This window comes from Moschus berezovskii, chromosome 12 (assembly GCF_049115385.1).
Source record: "Moschus berezovskii isolate FMDL1 chromosome 12, NW_MosBer_1.0, whole genome shotgun sequence".
NCBI lineage: Eukaryota > Metazoa > Chordata > Mammalia > Artiodactyla > Moschidae > Moschus > Moschus berezovskii.
In genome coordinates, this window is record NC_142471.1 from 65,973,514 (window position 1) to 65,992,077 (window position 18,564).

The window sequence follows — 18,564 nt, forward strand, 5'->3', positions numbered from 1 at the left end:
AAAAAAAAAATAGAACAAAACTGGTAGAATTCAATATCCCCCAAATACTCCAGAATGTAGTTTATCTTCATCTTCATAACTAGTGTGAGCTCTACTCTTCTCCCATTCACTTATTTTACTAAGAGGTTGATGATGATGGAAGAAATTTTCTTTTCCATACACTGGAAAGCCAGCACATGAAAAAGTAGAATCATCACAGATAAGACAATTAGGTTAGAAAAAATAAAAGTAAATATCACTACCAGATGACACTGGTTGTGTGAGGTTCCACAGAAATCAGGTTCTGCTATTTTACTCATATGGAGTATGACAACACACAGATCTGGAGAGAGTAATATGACAGGGACAGGGGGAAAGTAAATTTAAAAATCTGTAATACAATCCAGCAATTCCACCCACTTGGTATTTATCTAAAGAAAAGGAAAAATTTAATTCAAAAAGACATAAGCATCCCACTAACCACAGCAGCATTATTTACAATAACCAAGACATGGAAGCAACCTAAGATGATTAGATAAAGAAGACGTAGTATGTCCACATGATGGAATATTATTCGACCATAAAAAAGAATGAAATCTTGCCATTTGCAACAACATGGATGCACCTGCAAGTATTATGCTTAATGAAATACATCAGATAAAGAAAGACAAGTAGTGTGTTATAGCTTATATGTGGAATCTAAAACCAAGACAAATGTATAAATACAACAAAACAGAAATAGACTCAGAGATACAGAGAACAAACTAGTGATTACCACAGTGGGAAGAGGGGTAGAGAGATGGGCAACATAGGTGAAAGGAATTAAAAGGTATAAACTAGCAGTTATAAATAAGTCACAAGAATGTATTGTACAACACAAGGCATTTTGTCAATATTTTATAATAACTTTTTATGGTTTGTAATCTATAAAATTATGAATCACTATGTTGTACACTTGAAACTTATTATAACATTATAAGTCAACTATAATTCAATAGATTTTTTTAAACTATTTTTTAAAGCTTTAAGGAAGGTAGACCAATTTGTTCTCCAGAACTCACATGCTAGCAAATTAGCCTGTCAACAATAAACATCTCTAAAACATCATGCTGCTGCTGCTGCTAAGTCACTTCAGTCATGTCCGACTCTGTGTGACCCCATAGACAGAAGCCCACCAGGCTCCCCCGTTCCTGGGATATCATCATAAATAGAATTATTTAACTCAAAAACACAAGGGTGTTAGTTTGGGGGTTTCTCCTGCAAAGAGAATATAATCTTGAAGATATTTTAAAGGAAAAATCCATGCCCCTTGGCATTGGCTTCCTGTACTATTTCCTACTTAGCACATAGTCTTCATTCAACTAGGCTCACTTGAAAAGGAAATTGCATTCTCAGCTCCTGGTCAGTTCTCCAGCCCAAATTCCTCTCTGAAGAGATGGGAGTGGCAGCCATAGCACAAATATGGTAACTACTCTTCAGGGTGTATGTGCAAAAGCTCCATCCTTAACAGGTACACGGTGTCCTGGCCTTAAAAGCACAGAATAATAAAGCTCCTCCTCTCTTCCAACATAAAGTGTAGGTTCAATGCAATGGAAAGGGGAAAATTTATGGAAGTGAGACTCATCTAGATGAGAATGTATATGTTTTCAAAAAATGCATTGAGAAAATAGTAATCTTGAGAAAATATGCTCAGGGTAAAGAGAAATTGGCAACTGAAAGTAAGGCATAAAATAAACATTTTACTTGAATTCTGTTTGCAAGAAAAATGATATTTTTATTCTGTCTCTCCTTTATTAATGGATTGGGAAGCCAAAAGATCCTATTAAAATTATTCAAAAGACTCATTAAAAGCATCATTAAAGTCTTCCTTATTGGTCATTTTTTTCCCTTTCATAAAACAGAAATTTCTAATAATTTTTTAGAGGATCAGCAACTTTCCTTTTTTAATACATATCACAGGGAGAAAGGGAAAATAATTTCTGACAGGACAAACATAAAACATCATTTTATATTATTCCAAATTAAAAATAAGAATTCAGAATAGTTCTGAACCAACACAGTCATTATCTTAACAATGTCTTTCAAATGAGAGAAACTTTTGAGTCCAAATTTCAATTTTTTATTTCAGGGATCATGCTTTTGATATATCTGAAAACTCATGACAAAACCTAAGGTCATCTAGATTTTCTTCTGTGTTATCTTCTAGAAGTTTCATAGTTTAGCATTTTACATTTAAGTCTATGATTCATTGAGTTGACTTTTGTGAAAAGTGAAGGGTCTGTTTCTAGACTGGATGGATGTCCAATTGTTTCAGCTCACTGTATTGAAAAGACCAACAATTATCCATTGAATTTCCTTTCCTCCTTTGTCAACAAACAATCGACTGCATTTGTATGGGTCTATTTCTGGGCTCTCTATTCCATCTCATTATCTAATTTATTTATTCTTTCACCAATACTACATTATTTTGATTGTGACACAGCAGCAGCAGCAGCAGCAGCAGCAGCAGCTTTATAATAAGTTTTGAAGTCAGGTGGTATCTGTCCTAAACTTTGTTCTTACTCTGTATTGTACTTGCTATTCTGGGTCTCTTGCCTTTCCATATAAACATTTTTGTGTAATTTTGAGTTTCTAATTTTGTATCCTTTGTCTAAATGGGGGCAAATAAAATTTTATAACCTACAGGGCCCAAATCAGGATCCACTTGAATTCTGATGACAATAAAAATGATATTTTTATTCTCTCTCCTTTATTAATGGATTGGACAGTTCAACCTCTACTGACAGTTCAAACCATAAGGGTGGATTAAAACTTGAAGGGAACTGGAGCTTGCTGGCCTTTTGTGGAGCCGGGTCTTAGTGTTGACTTGGAGGCCTTTGGGAGAGCTCTCACCAATTAATATTCTCTGGTGACAGCTCAGCCTGGTGTTCTGTGATGACCTAGAGAGATGGGATGAGGGTGGGGTAAGAGGGAGGCTCAAGAGGGAGGGGATACATATATATATATCTACATATATATAGCTATGACTAATTCACATTGTAAGGCAGAAACCAACACAATATAGTAGAGCAATTATCCTTCAATTTAAAAAATTTTTAAAGTTAAACTTTAAAAAACTTGAAGAGAGAAAGCAGAGGGTGAAGCCCTAATGTGTGTCCTCAATCAAGCAAAACAAACAGGTAAGGAAAAAAGAACAAGAGTGAAGAAAGACTGAGATCCTCCAAGTTGCTCAATAACTTTAATTCTAAATGATATCTACAGGTACCTACATGTAATATCTCTAAACTTAGTGTACAAAAAATAAGATATGCTACCTATAAACTATTCTTTGGTTTAATTTTTATTTTATACTGGACTGTAGTTGATTTACAATGTTTTGTTAGCTCAGGTGTACAGCAAAGTGATTCAGCTATACATATACATGAAGTGAAAGTGAAACTCGCTCAGTCATCCGACTCTTTGCAACCCCATGGACTGTAGCCCACCAGGCTCCTCTGTCCATGGAATTCTCCAGGCCAGAATACTGGAGTGGGTAGCCATTCCCTTCTCCAGAGGATCTTCCCAACCCAAGAAGCAAACCCAGGTCTCCTGCATTGCAGGCAGATTCTTTACCAGCAGAGCCACCAGGGAAGCCCACACATATACATGCTGCTACTGCAAGTGCTACTCCTTGTGCTATATAATTGCTCATTGTTGGTTATCTATCTTAAACATAGTAGTGCATAGATGTCAATCGCAAACTCCAATTTATCCCTCCCTCCTTCCCACTTTGGTAACCATAAGTGTGTTTCCTATGTCTGTGAGTCTGTTTCTGTTCTGTAAATAAGTTCATTTGTATCACTTATTTTAGATTTTGCATATAAGCAATATCATATTTATCTTCCTCTTCCTGACATATTTCACTTAGAATTGTTGGATCATAGTAGTTCTATTTTTTAGCTTTTTGAGGGACCTCCATACTGTTTCCCATAATGGCTATTACTGATTTACATTGCTACCAACAGTGTAGGAGGGTTCTCTTTTCTCCACACCCTCTCCAGCATTTATTGTTTGTAGACTTTTTGATGATGGCCATTCTGACTGGTGTGAGGTGATACCTCATTGTAGTATTAATTTGCATTTATTGAGTAATTACAGACATTGAACATCTTCATGTACCTGTTGACCATCTGTATATTCGCTTTGGAGAAAGGACTGTTCAGGTCTTCTGCCCATTTTTTGATTGGGTTGTTTGTTTTTTTTAATACTGAGCTGCATGAACTGTTTGTAAATTTTGGAGATTAATCCCTTTTCAGTTGCATTGTTTGCAAATAATTTCTCCCATTCTGTGGGTTGCCTTTTCATTTTGTTTATGGTTTCTATTTCTGTGCAAAAATTTTTGAGTTTAATTAGGTCCCATTTGTTTATTTTTGTTTTTATTTCTATTACTCTAAAAGATGAAATAAGATATTGTTGTAATTTCTGTCAAAGTATGTTCTACCTGTTTTCCTCTAAGAGTTTTACAGTATCTGTTATATTTATTTAGGTCTTTCAAATTACCAGTGTCATTTTTCATAGAACTAGAAAAAGCTTTTATTTTTTAAAATTTGTAGGGAGACACAAAAGACCCTGAATAGCCAAAAGAATCTTGAGAAAGAAAAATGAAGCTGAAGGAATCAGGCTCTCTTGACTTCAGACTATACTAACAAGCTAAAGTAATCAGAACAGTATGGTACTGGCACAAAAGTAGATACATGGATCAAAGGAACAGGAAGGAAAGCCCAGAAATAAACCCACACACCCTCCCTGGTAGCTCAGACAGTAAAGCGTCTGCCTACAATGTGGGAGAGTTGGGTTCGATCATTGGGTCAGGAAAATCCTCTGGAGAAGGAAATGCCAGCCCTATCCACTCTTGCCTGGAAAAATCCCATGGACAGAGGACCATGGCAGGCTACACAGTCCATGGGGTCACAAAGAGTTGGACACAACTAAGTGACTTCACTTTCACTTTCACTTTACTATGGTCAATTAATCTAAGACAAAGGAGGCAAGACAATATAATAAAGAAAAGACAAGTCTCTTCAGTAAATGGTGCTGGGAAAACTGGACAACCATATATAAAAGAATGAAATTAAGATGCTCTCTAAAATCATACACAAAAATAAACTCAAATGGATTGAATTATTTTTTAAGGCATCAGAGGCTATCAACAAATTTGAAGAAAACTCCTCCTGTCCCAGTCCCTTTCAGTTTGCCAAAGAGTCCTTAATTTCTGAAGCACATGCTAACCAGAATTTTAAAATAAAAGTAGGAAACTTACAGATCATTAGCACCATTTCCTTCATAAAGGCCCCTCTGATTCTCCTAGGTCAACTCACACTCTTATTCCTTTAATATAGGCCTAACCACCTGGGTGTTCATTGGAAGGACTGATGCTAAAGCTGAAACTCCAATACTTTGGCCACCTCATGCGATGAGTTGACTCACTGGAAAAAACTCTGATGCTGGGAGGGATTGGGGGCGGGAGGAGAAGGGGATGACAGAGAATGAGATGGATGGATGGCATCACTGACTCAATGGACATGAGTTTGAGTGAACTCCTGGAGTTGGTGATGGACAGGGAGGCCTGGTGTGCTGTGATTCATGGGGTCACAGAGTCGGACACGATTGAGTGACTGAACTGAACTGAACCACAGTGAGCCATAATTGTCTGCCTGTTTATCTTCTTATTGGACTATATTTCCAGGGAAGGCAGGAATCAGACCATATCTTATCCACAGATCCCATGGTTAGCACAGTTCTAACTAATGATAGGTGTCCAGACACAGGCTGAAAGATTATTGACAAAAGGCAGATACTATAATTCTAAATTTATGAATGAGAAAGCTGAAGCTTGCCCCAAGGATACATGTAAAGCAAAAAGAAATCCAGATCTCTCAATTCTGACATCTTCTCCCCCATGCACCATCTATCAATCACTGTAACAGCAATATATTTTACAACATAAGTAACAGGACAATCAAATGTCTATTCAAGTGAACAAAATGCTGTTTTTCACAGCATAGTACAATTTATCACTTGATGCTGAAGCTGAAGCTTCAATACTTTGGCCACCTCATGCGAAGAGTTGACTCACTGGAAAAGACTCTGATGTTGGGAAGGATTGGGGGCAGGAGGAGAAGGGGACGACAGAGAATGAGATGGCTGGATGGCATCACCAACTCAATGGAGGTGAGTTTGAGTGAACTACGGGAATTGGTGATGGACAGGGAGGCCTGGCGTGCTGTGATTCATGGGGTCTCAAAGAGTCGGACACGACTGAGTGACTGAACTGAACTGAACTGAACACCCATCTTACTTCCACACTTACCCAGATTATGTGTGAAGTTTTACCTGCAAATCTGCAACTTTTCTTCATACTAAGAAAAGGAACATGTAACCTACAACAGCTGAGGTCATTACATTCAAAAGAAATGATCCAAAGACTAAAGAAACTATAGAATAGCTGCATTTCTCCTTTTTAGAACCCTAACAGAGAAAAGAGCTGCTCTGGGGAAGAAGTGTGGCAATGGGCAAGTGTGTTCATGTGCTCTTGCCCTTATAATCTCTACAATAAACTCTCTACTTCCCCCAAAATCTAGACCCTTATACACACACACACACACAAAAATGCACAGAAACCTTTACTTCTGACAATAATCATAAAACTCAAGGACTTACTTCTTTTGGAATCTATTTAGTTCCTCTCACTTTGCACTGTGACAGTACCTTCAGTTCAGTTCAGTTCAGTCGCTCAGTCGTGTCCAACTCTGCGACCCCATGAATCACGGCATGCCAGGCCTCCCTGTCCATCACCAACTCCCGGAGTTCACTCAAACTCATGTCCATCGAGTTGGTGATGCCATCCAGCCATCTCATTCTCTGTTGTCCCCTTCTCCTCCTGCCCCCAATCCTTCCCAGCATCAGAGTCTTATCCAGTGAGTCAACTCGTCGCATAAGCTTATTAATGGAAGATTCCCCAAAGGACAATCTCTTTATTAATAATAATACAATAATTAAAATAATAACAAAAATAACTAATATTCATTGAGCATATGGCTCTGTATTAAGCACTTATAACATTAAATTAATTCAGTCCTCACAAACTATGTAAGATATTATTTTCTCTATTTTACAAATGGGAATGAAATTAAGTAATTTACCCAAGTTCACACTAGTACATGGTTAAGTGCAAGATCAAATCCTAGGTCTGTTTAAACCTAAGGTTCCTATTCATATCTAGTTTCCTATACTGCTGTGAGGAACAGAGGACTTCACAGGTTTCTGGTCCCCAAATTTTTTTATTTCATACCAGTAAAATATTTTTATCATAAATAATCCATATGTAACATAAAATTACATATATGTGATACCTACAAATACTACTTATACACCAATTGCAGTAATATTTTAGTTACATTATAAAACATAGATCAAAATAGAAATTTCAAATTCATCAGCAATGTTTTTTAATTGTGTTTTTTTTACAATGATTCAAACACCTTTTTGCTCCTATTTTAAAATAGTATTAATAATAATTTCTGGGCATTATATAAACTTTCAATAACACATATTGTTAAAAATAACATGCAAATTTGATTTTCAAATAGTCTTCTTGATAATTCAGGCATTTTTTTGGACAGCATATTGCCAGATCATGTTTACTGCATTCTGTGGCTGACAAAGTTTTCACTAAAAGGTGAACTCTCTGTTTTTCGATTTTCTTGCTGTTCCTTCGTGCTGGCATTATTATTAATAGAATTATATTTAATTATGTTTCTTTCCAAAAGTCCCTTTAAGTCTACTTGGCTGTGCACACTGAACTGCAATATGTTTAAATATGCTTAAACTAACAGATGATGGAACATTGTCAGTTCATCTCAAATAGGAAAATTCTCACCCTATTCTCAGAATTTAAAAATGTATAAAGTTAATAATCTTCTGACAAGTCAACTGTCTAGTAATCAGAAAATCTTGACTCGATAGATTTCTTCGTACATATCCTGGAGTGCCTATACAACCTTTGCCACACCTACCTGGACCTTAGAGATCACTGACCTAAATACACTAAAATCCACTGTTGGATTCAACCAGACTTGCAGAGGGCTATCCACATTTAATTCACTGTCCAAAAAAGTTGCTTTTATTTAATTATGCTTTGATGTGATGCCATCAACCTATGAGAAACTGCTTCTCATAGTAAGAAAACAGGAGAGCTAATGTATAAATAAATTCAAAGGACTCCTTCCAACATCATCTTTTACAGAATATGGGTGAAAAGCAGGACGTAATCATCATCTCCTCAAGTCTCCTAACACAAAGGCTCCTGAAAACAAGACGTTCACTCTGTGATTCATAAAAACAAAGATTCCACCAACTTGGAATAGAAATCAATTAATGCTCCCAAGTTTAATTCTGAGAGAAGCAGAATGTGGCCACTTTAAAAATATATATATTCTTTAGTGATTCTCTGTACTATTGCCAGTATAATGGTTGTAATATACAAAATGAACAGTTTTTGCAATTATATCCTTTTCTCCTATGTTACCTTTTTTTCCTGATCGCATTTACTGAAGTGTAATTTATGTCTGTTGAATATAGTAGTAAGAATTGAGTTCAGAAAGAATCTTCACTTATGTAATAGTTCCTATAAGGACTTACAAGCAATAGAGTATATATATTTGTACTTAAAACCAAAAAGAGCTGGAGAAAAAGGGAACTTCTAATCATGGCTACATAACTTCATGACTATGCACTTATGTATGGCCACTGACTTTTATGCAGACATTTCACTGTTTTGATAATAACATTGGGCTCATTTTAATATGTATAATACCATCTAATTGATGTTCTGCTCATCCTCAGAGCTGCATTTTTGGATATTCAGAGATAATTCCAATAACAACTAATATTCATTTAGTTAGTATCCTGCTTTCAAAGAACTCAAAATGCTTGATCAAAACATTCTGAACAAAGCTTCCCACATATGACACATTTTCAGATTTTCATTTTCCAGGAGACATAGTGACTCATGCTTTATTTTACTAAATATTATACACATCCTAGACAACTAAGAATCTAAGGTTCAGTGTGGTAGGAGATTTATCACAAAACTACCATAAATTAACAGCAGAGTTCAAAACTGTTTCTGATTGGTTTTATCTTACCATACTGTGTCAATTGAGGTCTTAAAGCAGGGAGATTTCAGTACCACAAAAGCAACTAAGTTACCCAAGAGTAATATGTGCATTTGAAAACACTGTAAGATTAATCACAATAATAAAATCTAACATTTAGTGAATATTTACTGTGTTTCAGGCACTACACTAAGGAATTATGTACAAAACCTCATTAAATCTTCAAACAAGTCTCTAAAGTATGTAAGATACAATCATTTGAGGAAATTAAAGCTAAACAGAAGATAAAAAACTTCCCAAGGTAAGGGAGCTGTTAAGTAGCTGTTCCAGAATCAAACTCAGACTATCTGATTTCAAAACTCACATGCTGAATCAATATACAAGGTAGAATTAAAAGCTGCCTAACCATTTACACATTTCTATACCAAGGGACCACTATGATTCCTTCATTTATAAAAAGCTGAAACAAATATCTTACTATGAAGTAACTGCACACTCATTATCTTATTATTAAAATACAAGAACAGAACATTATTCCTCTAGTTCTGACATACTCCAAGACAAGATTCCCAAAAATAGCACCGAGAAAAAAGCAAAGTACATAACTCAGGCAGGTTATGCCGCCCAGGAACTAGATGTTCCGCCCAGGAACTATCCCCAATATCATTACAGAGCAGAAGCAAACACCATTATAATACCTAGTTCTACAGTAGGAACACAAAGGGCAGGATAGAGACAATCCTCAAACTGTTAAGCCTGTCAGGATAGACACAGAGGAAGGGAGAGAGGAAAAAAATAAAATGAAAAAACAACTAAACTATACTTAGTGAAAGTGAAAGAAACCATTAGTCACTTAGTCATATATATGACAAAGATAAATTTTAAAAGTCCAAGAATACATTTTTTGGCAATATGCATAATAAAAGATTAATATTCCTAATATAAAAAGTGACCTTATTATTCAATAATAAATTGACCAACAACTCAGTTAAAAACATAGGCTAAAGAAATGTACAACTCACAGAAGAAATAAAAATGGCAGTCAATGTAAAAAGATTATTAACCTCACTAGTTAACCAATGAAATGTAATTTAAAACAATGCAATATCAATCACTGTCTATTACAGTAACACAGATAAAAGATTGGAAAATAATCAGTATGAGCAAAGATGAGTTATCTCATACCCTGTATAAACCAGCATGACCTTTCTGAAAGTCAACTTACTAAATGCATCAAAAATGTAAATGTGCATTCCTTTGACATAGCATTCATACTCACAGGCATTGCACAAAGATATAAATGCAATGCTGTTCATCACATTATTTATAATCGTTAAAAATTAGAGATGCCCCTGATGCTTAGCAATAGAAGATCAATTGAACAACTATGAAATATTCATGCTTGCATATGTGCTCAGTCTCTTCAGTCATGTCTGACTCTCAGATTCTGTGGACTGTAGCCTGCCAGGCTTCTCTATCCATGGGATTCTCCAGGCAAGAATACTGAAGTGAGTTGCTCTGTCCTCCTCCAAGGGATCTTCCACCAGGGACTGAACCCACATTTCACATCTCCTGCACTGGCAGGTAGGTTCTTTACCACTAGCACCACCTGGGAAGCCCTCAATACTATACTATATAATGCAAATAATTAAACAGATCTGTATCCTGTCCTTTGAAAACTGAAAGAACAATTTTCATTCCACTTATTTGAGCCCTTTGCTCGGCTGAAGTTAGAAAGATTGACCATAACAGGGAAGTATGAGCTTCTTTTGCTCAATTCATTTTCACAGTAATACAGTAAAGCTTAGGAATTTCAGTCTACTTTGAAATCTAATTACTGAAAGAAGAAGTACAAAACCTAAAGTACTAGACAATAACATGACAAGAGTCCTCAAAAAGGAATTTTGGAAAGCATCTTGATGAATGCCATCCATTTATAAGGGCTACATATTTCAGGCTACCTGGAAATGAGAGTTGACTAGATGACTTTACAATATAAATTTTTCAAAAGTTGACTTCATTTCAGGATCATTCACTTTGTTCTAGTCACCATGCAGAATGCAGCACAATATGCATATTTGCACAAATATGATATCCCTTGCCTTCTGAGAGTTTATGTTCTAAACAAAATCCTAGAAAGTATATTGCCCCTTAAGGCTGGCTTTTAACTTTTTAGTTTCTGTTTTCATTTGATTATAGTACAGGCATCTGCCACAAAAGTTCAATTTATACCTTAAAAGAGAGGGGTCTGCCAAGGGAAAGGAGACAAATAATATATGTGAACCTCACCAGTCAGAATGGCTGCTATCCAAAAGTCTACATGCAATAAATGCTGGAGAGGGTGTGGAGAGAAGGGAACCCTCTTACACTGCTGGTGGGAATGCAAACTAGTACAGCCACTATGGAGAACAGTGTGGAGATTCCTTAAAAAACTGGAAATAGAACTGCCATACGACCCAGCAATCGCACTCCTGGGCATACACACCGAGGAAACCAGAATTGAAAGAGACACGTGTACTCCAATGTTCATTGCAGCACTGTTTATAATAGCCAGGACATGGAAGCAACCTAGATGTCCATCTGCAGACGAATGGATAAGAAAGCTGTGGTACATATACACAATGGAGTATTACTCAGCCATTAAAAAGAATGCATTTGAATCAGTTCTAATTAGGTGGATGAAACTAGAGCCTATTATACAGAGTGAAGTAAGCCAGAAAGAAAAACACCAATACAGTATACTAATGCATATATATGGAATTTAGAAAGATGGAAATGATAACCCTGTATAAGAGACAGCAAAAGAGACACAGATGTATAGAACAGTCTTTGGGACTCTGTGGGAGAAGGTGAGGGTGGGATGATTTGGGAGAATGGCACTGAAACATGTATATTATCATATGTGAAATGAATCGCCAGTTCAGGGTCGATGCATGTTACAGGATGCTCGGGGCTGGTGTGCAGGGATGACCCAGAGGGAAGATAAGGGGAGGAGGGAGGTGGGAGAGGGGTTCAGGAAGGGGAACTCATGTACACCCGGGGTGGATTCATGTCAATGTATGGCAAAACCAACCAATATAATATTGTAAAATTATTATAAATTTACAAATAAATTTAAAATTATAAATTTATAAATTATAAAGCCTCCAATAAATAAAAAAATATATATATATATGTGAACCTATCCAAACCTAACAGACATTCAAATCAACCCTTAAGAAGTCGTCTTTGAGTGAATTTATTCATTGTGTATACAGCAGAACATTTTCAACAAACACTGAAAATTATCACATTAAGAATCATAAAAGCACAAAGATACAGAAGTCATGATTCCTACTCTTTCTTAAAGTCACCTACCAAACTTTCACTTTCATTTATTACTCCTTGAGTAACATGCACAGTGATATTTATACTCTCAGATTCAAGAAGCTACAAGATTACATGCATGTGTTGGAGAGTTAGTGTGAAAGAATACAGCATATTTAAAACAGTTCTGTCACTGAAGTTCTCCTGGAATTTCTCCATCACCTTCATACAACCTTAGAGTTTACTTCAAAAACCCTCTAAGTTAGGTAAAGATAACATTATTTCCAATACCATGTGAATCATTCACATGAAGATATTAAGACATGTTTAGTATCAGGCAAAAATACAATCCATTTTTTAAGAATATAATGAGGACTACTTGTTTCTATTGACTGAGTTGTCACTAGGGCCATAAGGTTGTTGAGAAGATCCTCAGAGCTAGAATATCATTTGCCGTCCTCTGAGGGATGGCTGTTTAAGAGAGATTGTGAGCTCGAACGCAGAATATGAAGGCATACCTCTCATCTCAGTGCTGACAGTATGATCAACTAAGGTGGAATACCTAAGAATGAGGGCTTATTTGTGAGGTAGGGGCAACACCCATCATTTTTAGTACGCTTTTAAGCATCTGTCATTTCCATCACTTTATTAATTTCTTACTATACCGACATTTGAATCACTTTATTAATTTTTTCCTCTACTATTATCTTAGTTGTCCAATTTAAAAATAAAGACTATACCAATAACTGACCACTGGCAGGAAACAATTATGATACACTGCTACCCATATACATGAAATTCTGTAAATAATTGGGGAGAAAGGTTGAGTGATCTATTTCTGAGATTTTGGAGGCCCAGTTTCCTCATCCTGTTCCCACAAACTTTCATCGCAGATATTTCAAACATTATGCCACAGTTATACAAAATAAGTGAAACATCACCAAACAGAAATCCTAGGGTAGGTGCTCTGAACATGTTGGTAAAGAAAGTCACTTCATCTCAGAGGTCTCTGCCCCTTCAACCTCACCCTCCTTACCAATATACATTCATCACCGAAAAGGGAAATATTTACAAAAGTTAGTTTAGTTATGTTTAAATATTATGTTTAGCTGTCTGGAGACCATGTTCTCAAAATTTATACAAGAAATCAAGGATTAAACTTCATAACAATTAGAAAACCACACTGTGTAAAATCAAAGAGTTAGTTAAAAGATATTAAAATAGTTTTACCACTGGTGCTAAAATGAAATGACTCCGTCTCTTCCCAACACCTGGAACCAAAACCTTTCGAACTCTCATGTAAACAAACCAGGGCACACCAAATGCTCTGTCTGCAGCAAGGTACCACCTCTGCACAGGCATTTGGGTGAAAAATGTGGAAAATGCCTGAGGGCTCTTTGAAGCAGCTTGGGAGAAGTGAGAGCAGGAAAGAGGCTCTTCTCTAGGGTAAGTTTGTTTAGTAGAAAGTAAGCAAGTTGTCAGGGTAAAAGTTGACAATGTTGATTCCAACAGTTTGAACTGTGAATAAACATCCAAAGGGATTATGTTACTGAGAATTAGAAAAGATTCCATTGAACTCAATAGAGCATTTGTGTTTTCAAAGATAATATGCCTTCAAGCCACACTCTGGATGCACAGTTTAGGATTAGAATTACCCTAAGCTCTTTCTATGCCACATTAAAGAACACAGGATTTGACCTCTCTAATGTATGCTTAAAAATGTTAGAATAACTGAATTGGAAAATACTACACACGTACATTTGTACATCTGAGGTAGACTAAAGAAATTTGGAGAAAAATATGTTCTTTCCAAACATCTAAACTTAAACATAGTTTTACTAACCAATTTAGGATTTATTAGCCATAAATCACTTTAAAGTTTTCCCTCCTTAATGACCTATCCAAGAACAAAAAATAGGGCCTATACTTATGAAATCCATAATCCTCTTCTCTGCTCTCTAAAGTCACATTTAAATCTGGCTTTCATCTTATGCTGTTGGGTTTTTCACCAGTTACAAGATGGAAAGTTAGTAGAGACTTGTGCTTTTTCAAAAGCAAAACAACTTGGTTGCCACTCAGTAATTCCTGGTGAAATGCCAGCAAGTTTGTAAAAATTTTTAAATTTTCCTGACTTGGAGCTTATAAAAGTAAGTGTGAGATGTTCACTGCCCATCAGACATTGCATCTTTGTATTTTTAATATTCATAAACAAGAAAAAAAACATACACTTTGATTTACTAAAGTTTATCTGAATCAATATAATGCAGATCTGCCTTCCGTACCCTTAGGAAAATGGAAGTAACTCAGACTCCTCTTCTTAGTTCATCACAAGTCCTTCATGATTCTCACACTAGAGTGTGCTATTAGAATTTTTCCAAAGTTTAACGAAGGCATGCAATTCACATGCTCTTTACTAGCAAAGTTTGCAGCAGCCCCGCAAAAAGTTGTTTCTCCTTCAAACTTTCACACATATTCACTTCCCTCCTAGAACCAAGGATGTAAGTGAATATGGCTCAGTCTCCTAGCCTCTTTGCTCTTAAAAAGAAAATCAAATTCCCTAGATAGTTTCAAACTCTCCCAAAAATAGAACATTCTCAGCTCTGCCTGTGGATCATTATCTCTTTTACATTTCATCTTTATATTCACTGGGTTCACAGAAAGGGCATACACAGAAAGAGGAAAATAGCTGCTTCTTAGACACCAAATTTAGTAATTCTCTCAAATCTATTGGCACACATCTAAAAAGTCATATTTTTACAAGGCTTCATTAGGTTTTCATTGGTCCTTCTTTTGAGAACACACATGCCAAACCACCCATAACCTCAAGTCAAAATACATCTGCAAAATATAATAAATATTTTATATGAATACTCATCATAATTTTAAAAAGGATATGTAGAGACAGACAGATCATCTGAATCCCACTTTAGTGTCTCCCAAGCATCAAGCTGCTAACCATCAATCTACAGTGCTCTAAGATTCCAGCGACCCCAATACCCTTACCTGTTAATATAAGATTACTGTAAGTATTGGAGAATTGTTCCTTTAGAAGAACCAGATGCATCTGAGCTGCCTTCTCCCGTTGGAGCTCCAGCATAATATCAGGATGCTGGGCAATCTTGCAGCCTTTCTGTTTATCCAAGGCAACATCACTTCGAACAATGTCTAAAAAAAAAAAGGAAGACAGGCAGCAAAAACAAACAAAAAAAACAGAAACTATATACACAAAGTCCTGTTTCACCCAATATGACAGAATTTGTAAACTACGACATTTTCATCAAAATGAAAAGATTCAGAAATAATAAACCTGAAGCGTCTCCCACTTCACAATGCATCCTAGAAATTTTTCCAGTCATTTCCAAAATCTTTGGAGATTTCTGTTTCTTAGTTTCTCATTTAAGATTCTCACTCCTTGGTTCCCCTTCTCAGCTCACCTCCAGGAATTATTTACCTCCTGGGGCATTTTTTTTTTTTTCTTTTTAATGAAGAATGACTTCATTATTTGAAACTAGGGCCTTTTCTTTACATCTTTACCATAGGGAAAAATAATACAATCTTGCCTGAATACTAGTGACTATGAAGGTCACTGTCATGCAGCAATCTGAAAGGCAACTCTAGAAACTTTCAAGTTTTACATAACAAACTGAAGGATTTTAGGGAGAAAATGCTAAAATTAAAAAAAAAAAAAAAAACCGGTTGACACCTATGGCTTTGGAAAAGAAAAACTAATGCTCATGTCAATAGTACCAATAGGAAAGATTTGGCTCTTTAAGGATATCATTGACACCTAAGAGAAAACAAGGCAGGAGACATGAATGGTGGGCCATCATACTGTGCAAAAAATTTTCAAACATATCAAAAGACTCCTAAAAGAGAGGCTCACATATGAAAACAAACCCATGACAATTGAGCATTAGGATGTATAGTTCACAAAGATTACTCAAATGTGAGACTAGTGCTCACTCACTTTAGACAAAAACACAGAAGCTGGTTGGAAATAATGCAATATTTATAATAAACATATTTATACTAAGTTCTACAATGTAGGCAACAAGATGAACTCATTTAAAAATCAAGTAAGTAAATAATCTCGAAGATATTCTGAGCCTTGAATATAAAATTAGAATAAAATCAAGAATACACTCTAGTTTACAAGATGAATAATAAATACTATTTAAATTACACTCTATAAAATTTTTAAAATACAGTGCATCATTAAATCCTTTGAACCACTGATGAAAGCAAACATTGCTGACTAGCTGACCTATATCCTAAACCCAGTATATTCACCTTTGCCTTCCTCTATTATAGAGACTGAAGAGCCAAAATATACAATTCCCCAGCTTTCCTTGAAAGTCATGAGTAGCCATGTAACATACTTCTGGCCAATGCACCGAAGGCATATATCCCTAGGGGGTTCCCTGGCCAAATTAAAAGAGAGAACCTCACCAAGAAAAAACAGTTTTTTCCTTGAGCGTTTTAGTCCTTTCTATTCTTTATGCCTGAAATATAACAAAAGGCCCAAAGTTGTAATAGCCATTTTGTGCCAATGACTCAAAAAGCACAAGGGCAAAAGTCTTACACACTAAAGATGGTGAACAGGTAGATGAGAGAGCTTATGCCCCTAAGGTCATTACTGAGCTATCCTATTTGTGCTCAAAAGCCTATCCTTTCTTTCTTGTTATGTAACATAAAGGCACTATTTGTATAAACAATTAATGTGTGCTCAGTTGTGTCCGACCCTTTGTGACCCCATGGAATGTAGCCCCCAGGCTCCTTTGTCCATGGAGATTCTCCAGGCAAGAATACTAGAGTGGGTTGTCATGCCCCTCTCCAGGGGATCTTCCCAACCCAGGTCCCCTGCACTGTATGCAGATTCTTTATCATCTGAGCCACCAGGGAAGCCCAAACCATTAATAGTAAGCTATTTTTGAAATCCTAATCTATTTTGTTGTGGTGCATAGGTTTCTCATTGCTTTTCATTGCAGTGACTTCTCTTGTGGTGATCACCTTACTTGCCTCCTGAGAAACCTGTATGCAGGTCAAGAAACAACAGTTGAAACCAGACATGGAACAATGGAATGATTCAAAATTGGCAAAGGTATGTCAAGGCCGTATATTGTCACCCTGCTTATTTAACTTGTATGCAGAGTATATCATGAGAAATGCCAGGCTGGATGAAGCACAAGCTGGAATCAAGATTGCCTAGAAAAATATCAATAACCTCAGATGTGTATATGACACCACCCTTATGGCAGAAAGTGAAGAGTAACTAAAGAGCCTCTTGATGAAGGTGAAAGAGGAGAGTGAAAAAGCGGCTTAAAACTCAACATTCAAAAAACTAAGATTATGGCATCTGGTCCCATCACTTCATCTCAAATAGATGGAGAAAAAAATGGAAATAGTGGCAGATTTTATTTCTTGGGCTCTAAAATCACTGCAGATGGTACCTGCAGCCATAAAATTAAAAGATGTTTTCTCCTTTGAAAAAAAGATATGACAAATCTAGATAGAATATTAAAAAGCAGAGACATCACTTTACTGGCCAGGGTCTGTATAGTCAGTTCAGTTCAGTTCAGTTCAATCGCTCAGTCGTGTCCGACTCTCCGGGACCCCATGAATCACAGCACGCCAGGCCTCCCTGTCCATCACCAACTCCTGGAGTACACTCAAACTCATGTCCACAGAGTCGGTGATGCCATCCAGCCATCTCATTCTTCGTCGTCCCCTTCTCCTCCCGCCCCCAACCTTTCCCAGCATCAGAATCTTTTCCAGTGAGTCAACTCGTCGCATGAGGTGGCCAAAGTATTGCAGTTTCAGCTTTAGCATCAGTCCCTCCAATTTTTCCAGTAGTCATGTAATGGATGTGAGAGTTGAACTATAAAGAAAGCTGAGCACCGAAGAACTGATATTTCAAACTGTGGTGCTGGAAAAGGCTCTTGAGCGACCCTTGGAGAGCAAGGAGATCATACCAGTCAATCCTAAAGGAAATCAGTCCTGAATATTCATTGGAATGATCATTCACTGATGCTGAAGCTGACGTTACAATATTTTGGCCACCTGATGCAAAGAGCTGACTCACTTGAAAAGACCCAATGCTCGGAAAGATTGAAGACAAAAGGAG

The 18,564-nt window shown here is 36.5% G+C and overlaps 1 protein-coding gene across 1 annotated transcript in view; it reads right to left on the reverse strand.

Annotated features, from left to right (window-relative positions):
* HPSE2 (heparanase 2 (inactive)) overlaps positions 1-18,564 on the reverse strand; it is a 714,911-nt gene that overhangs the window by 629,513 nt on the left and 66,834 nt on the right. Inside the window, exon 3 of the mRNA XM_055424904.2 lies at positions 15,444-15,605. Within this exon, the coding sequence (XP_055280879.1) occupies positions 15,444-15,605 (162 nt within the window). The remainder of the gene's footprint in view (positions 1-15,443; positions 15,606-18,564) is intronic.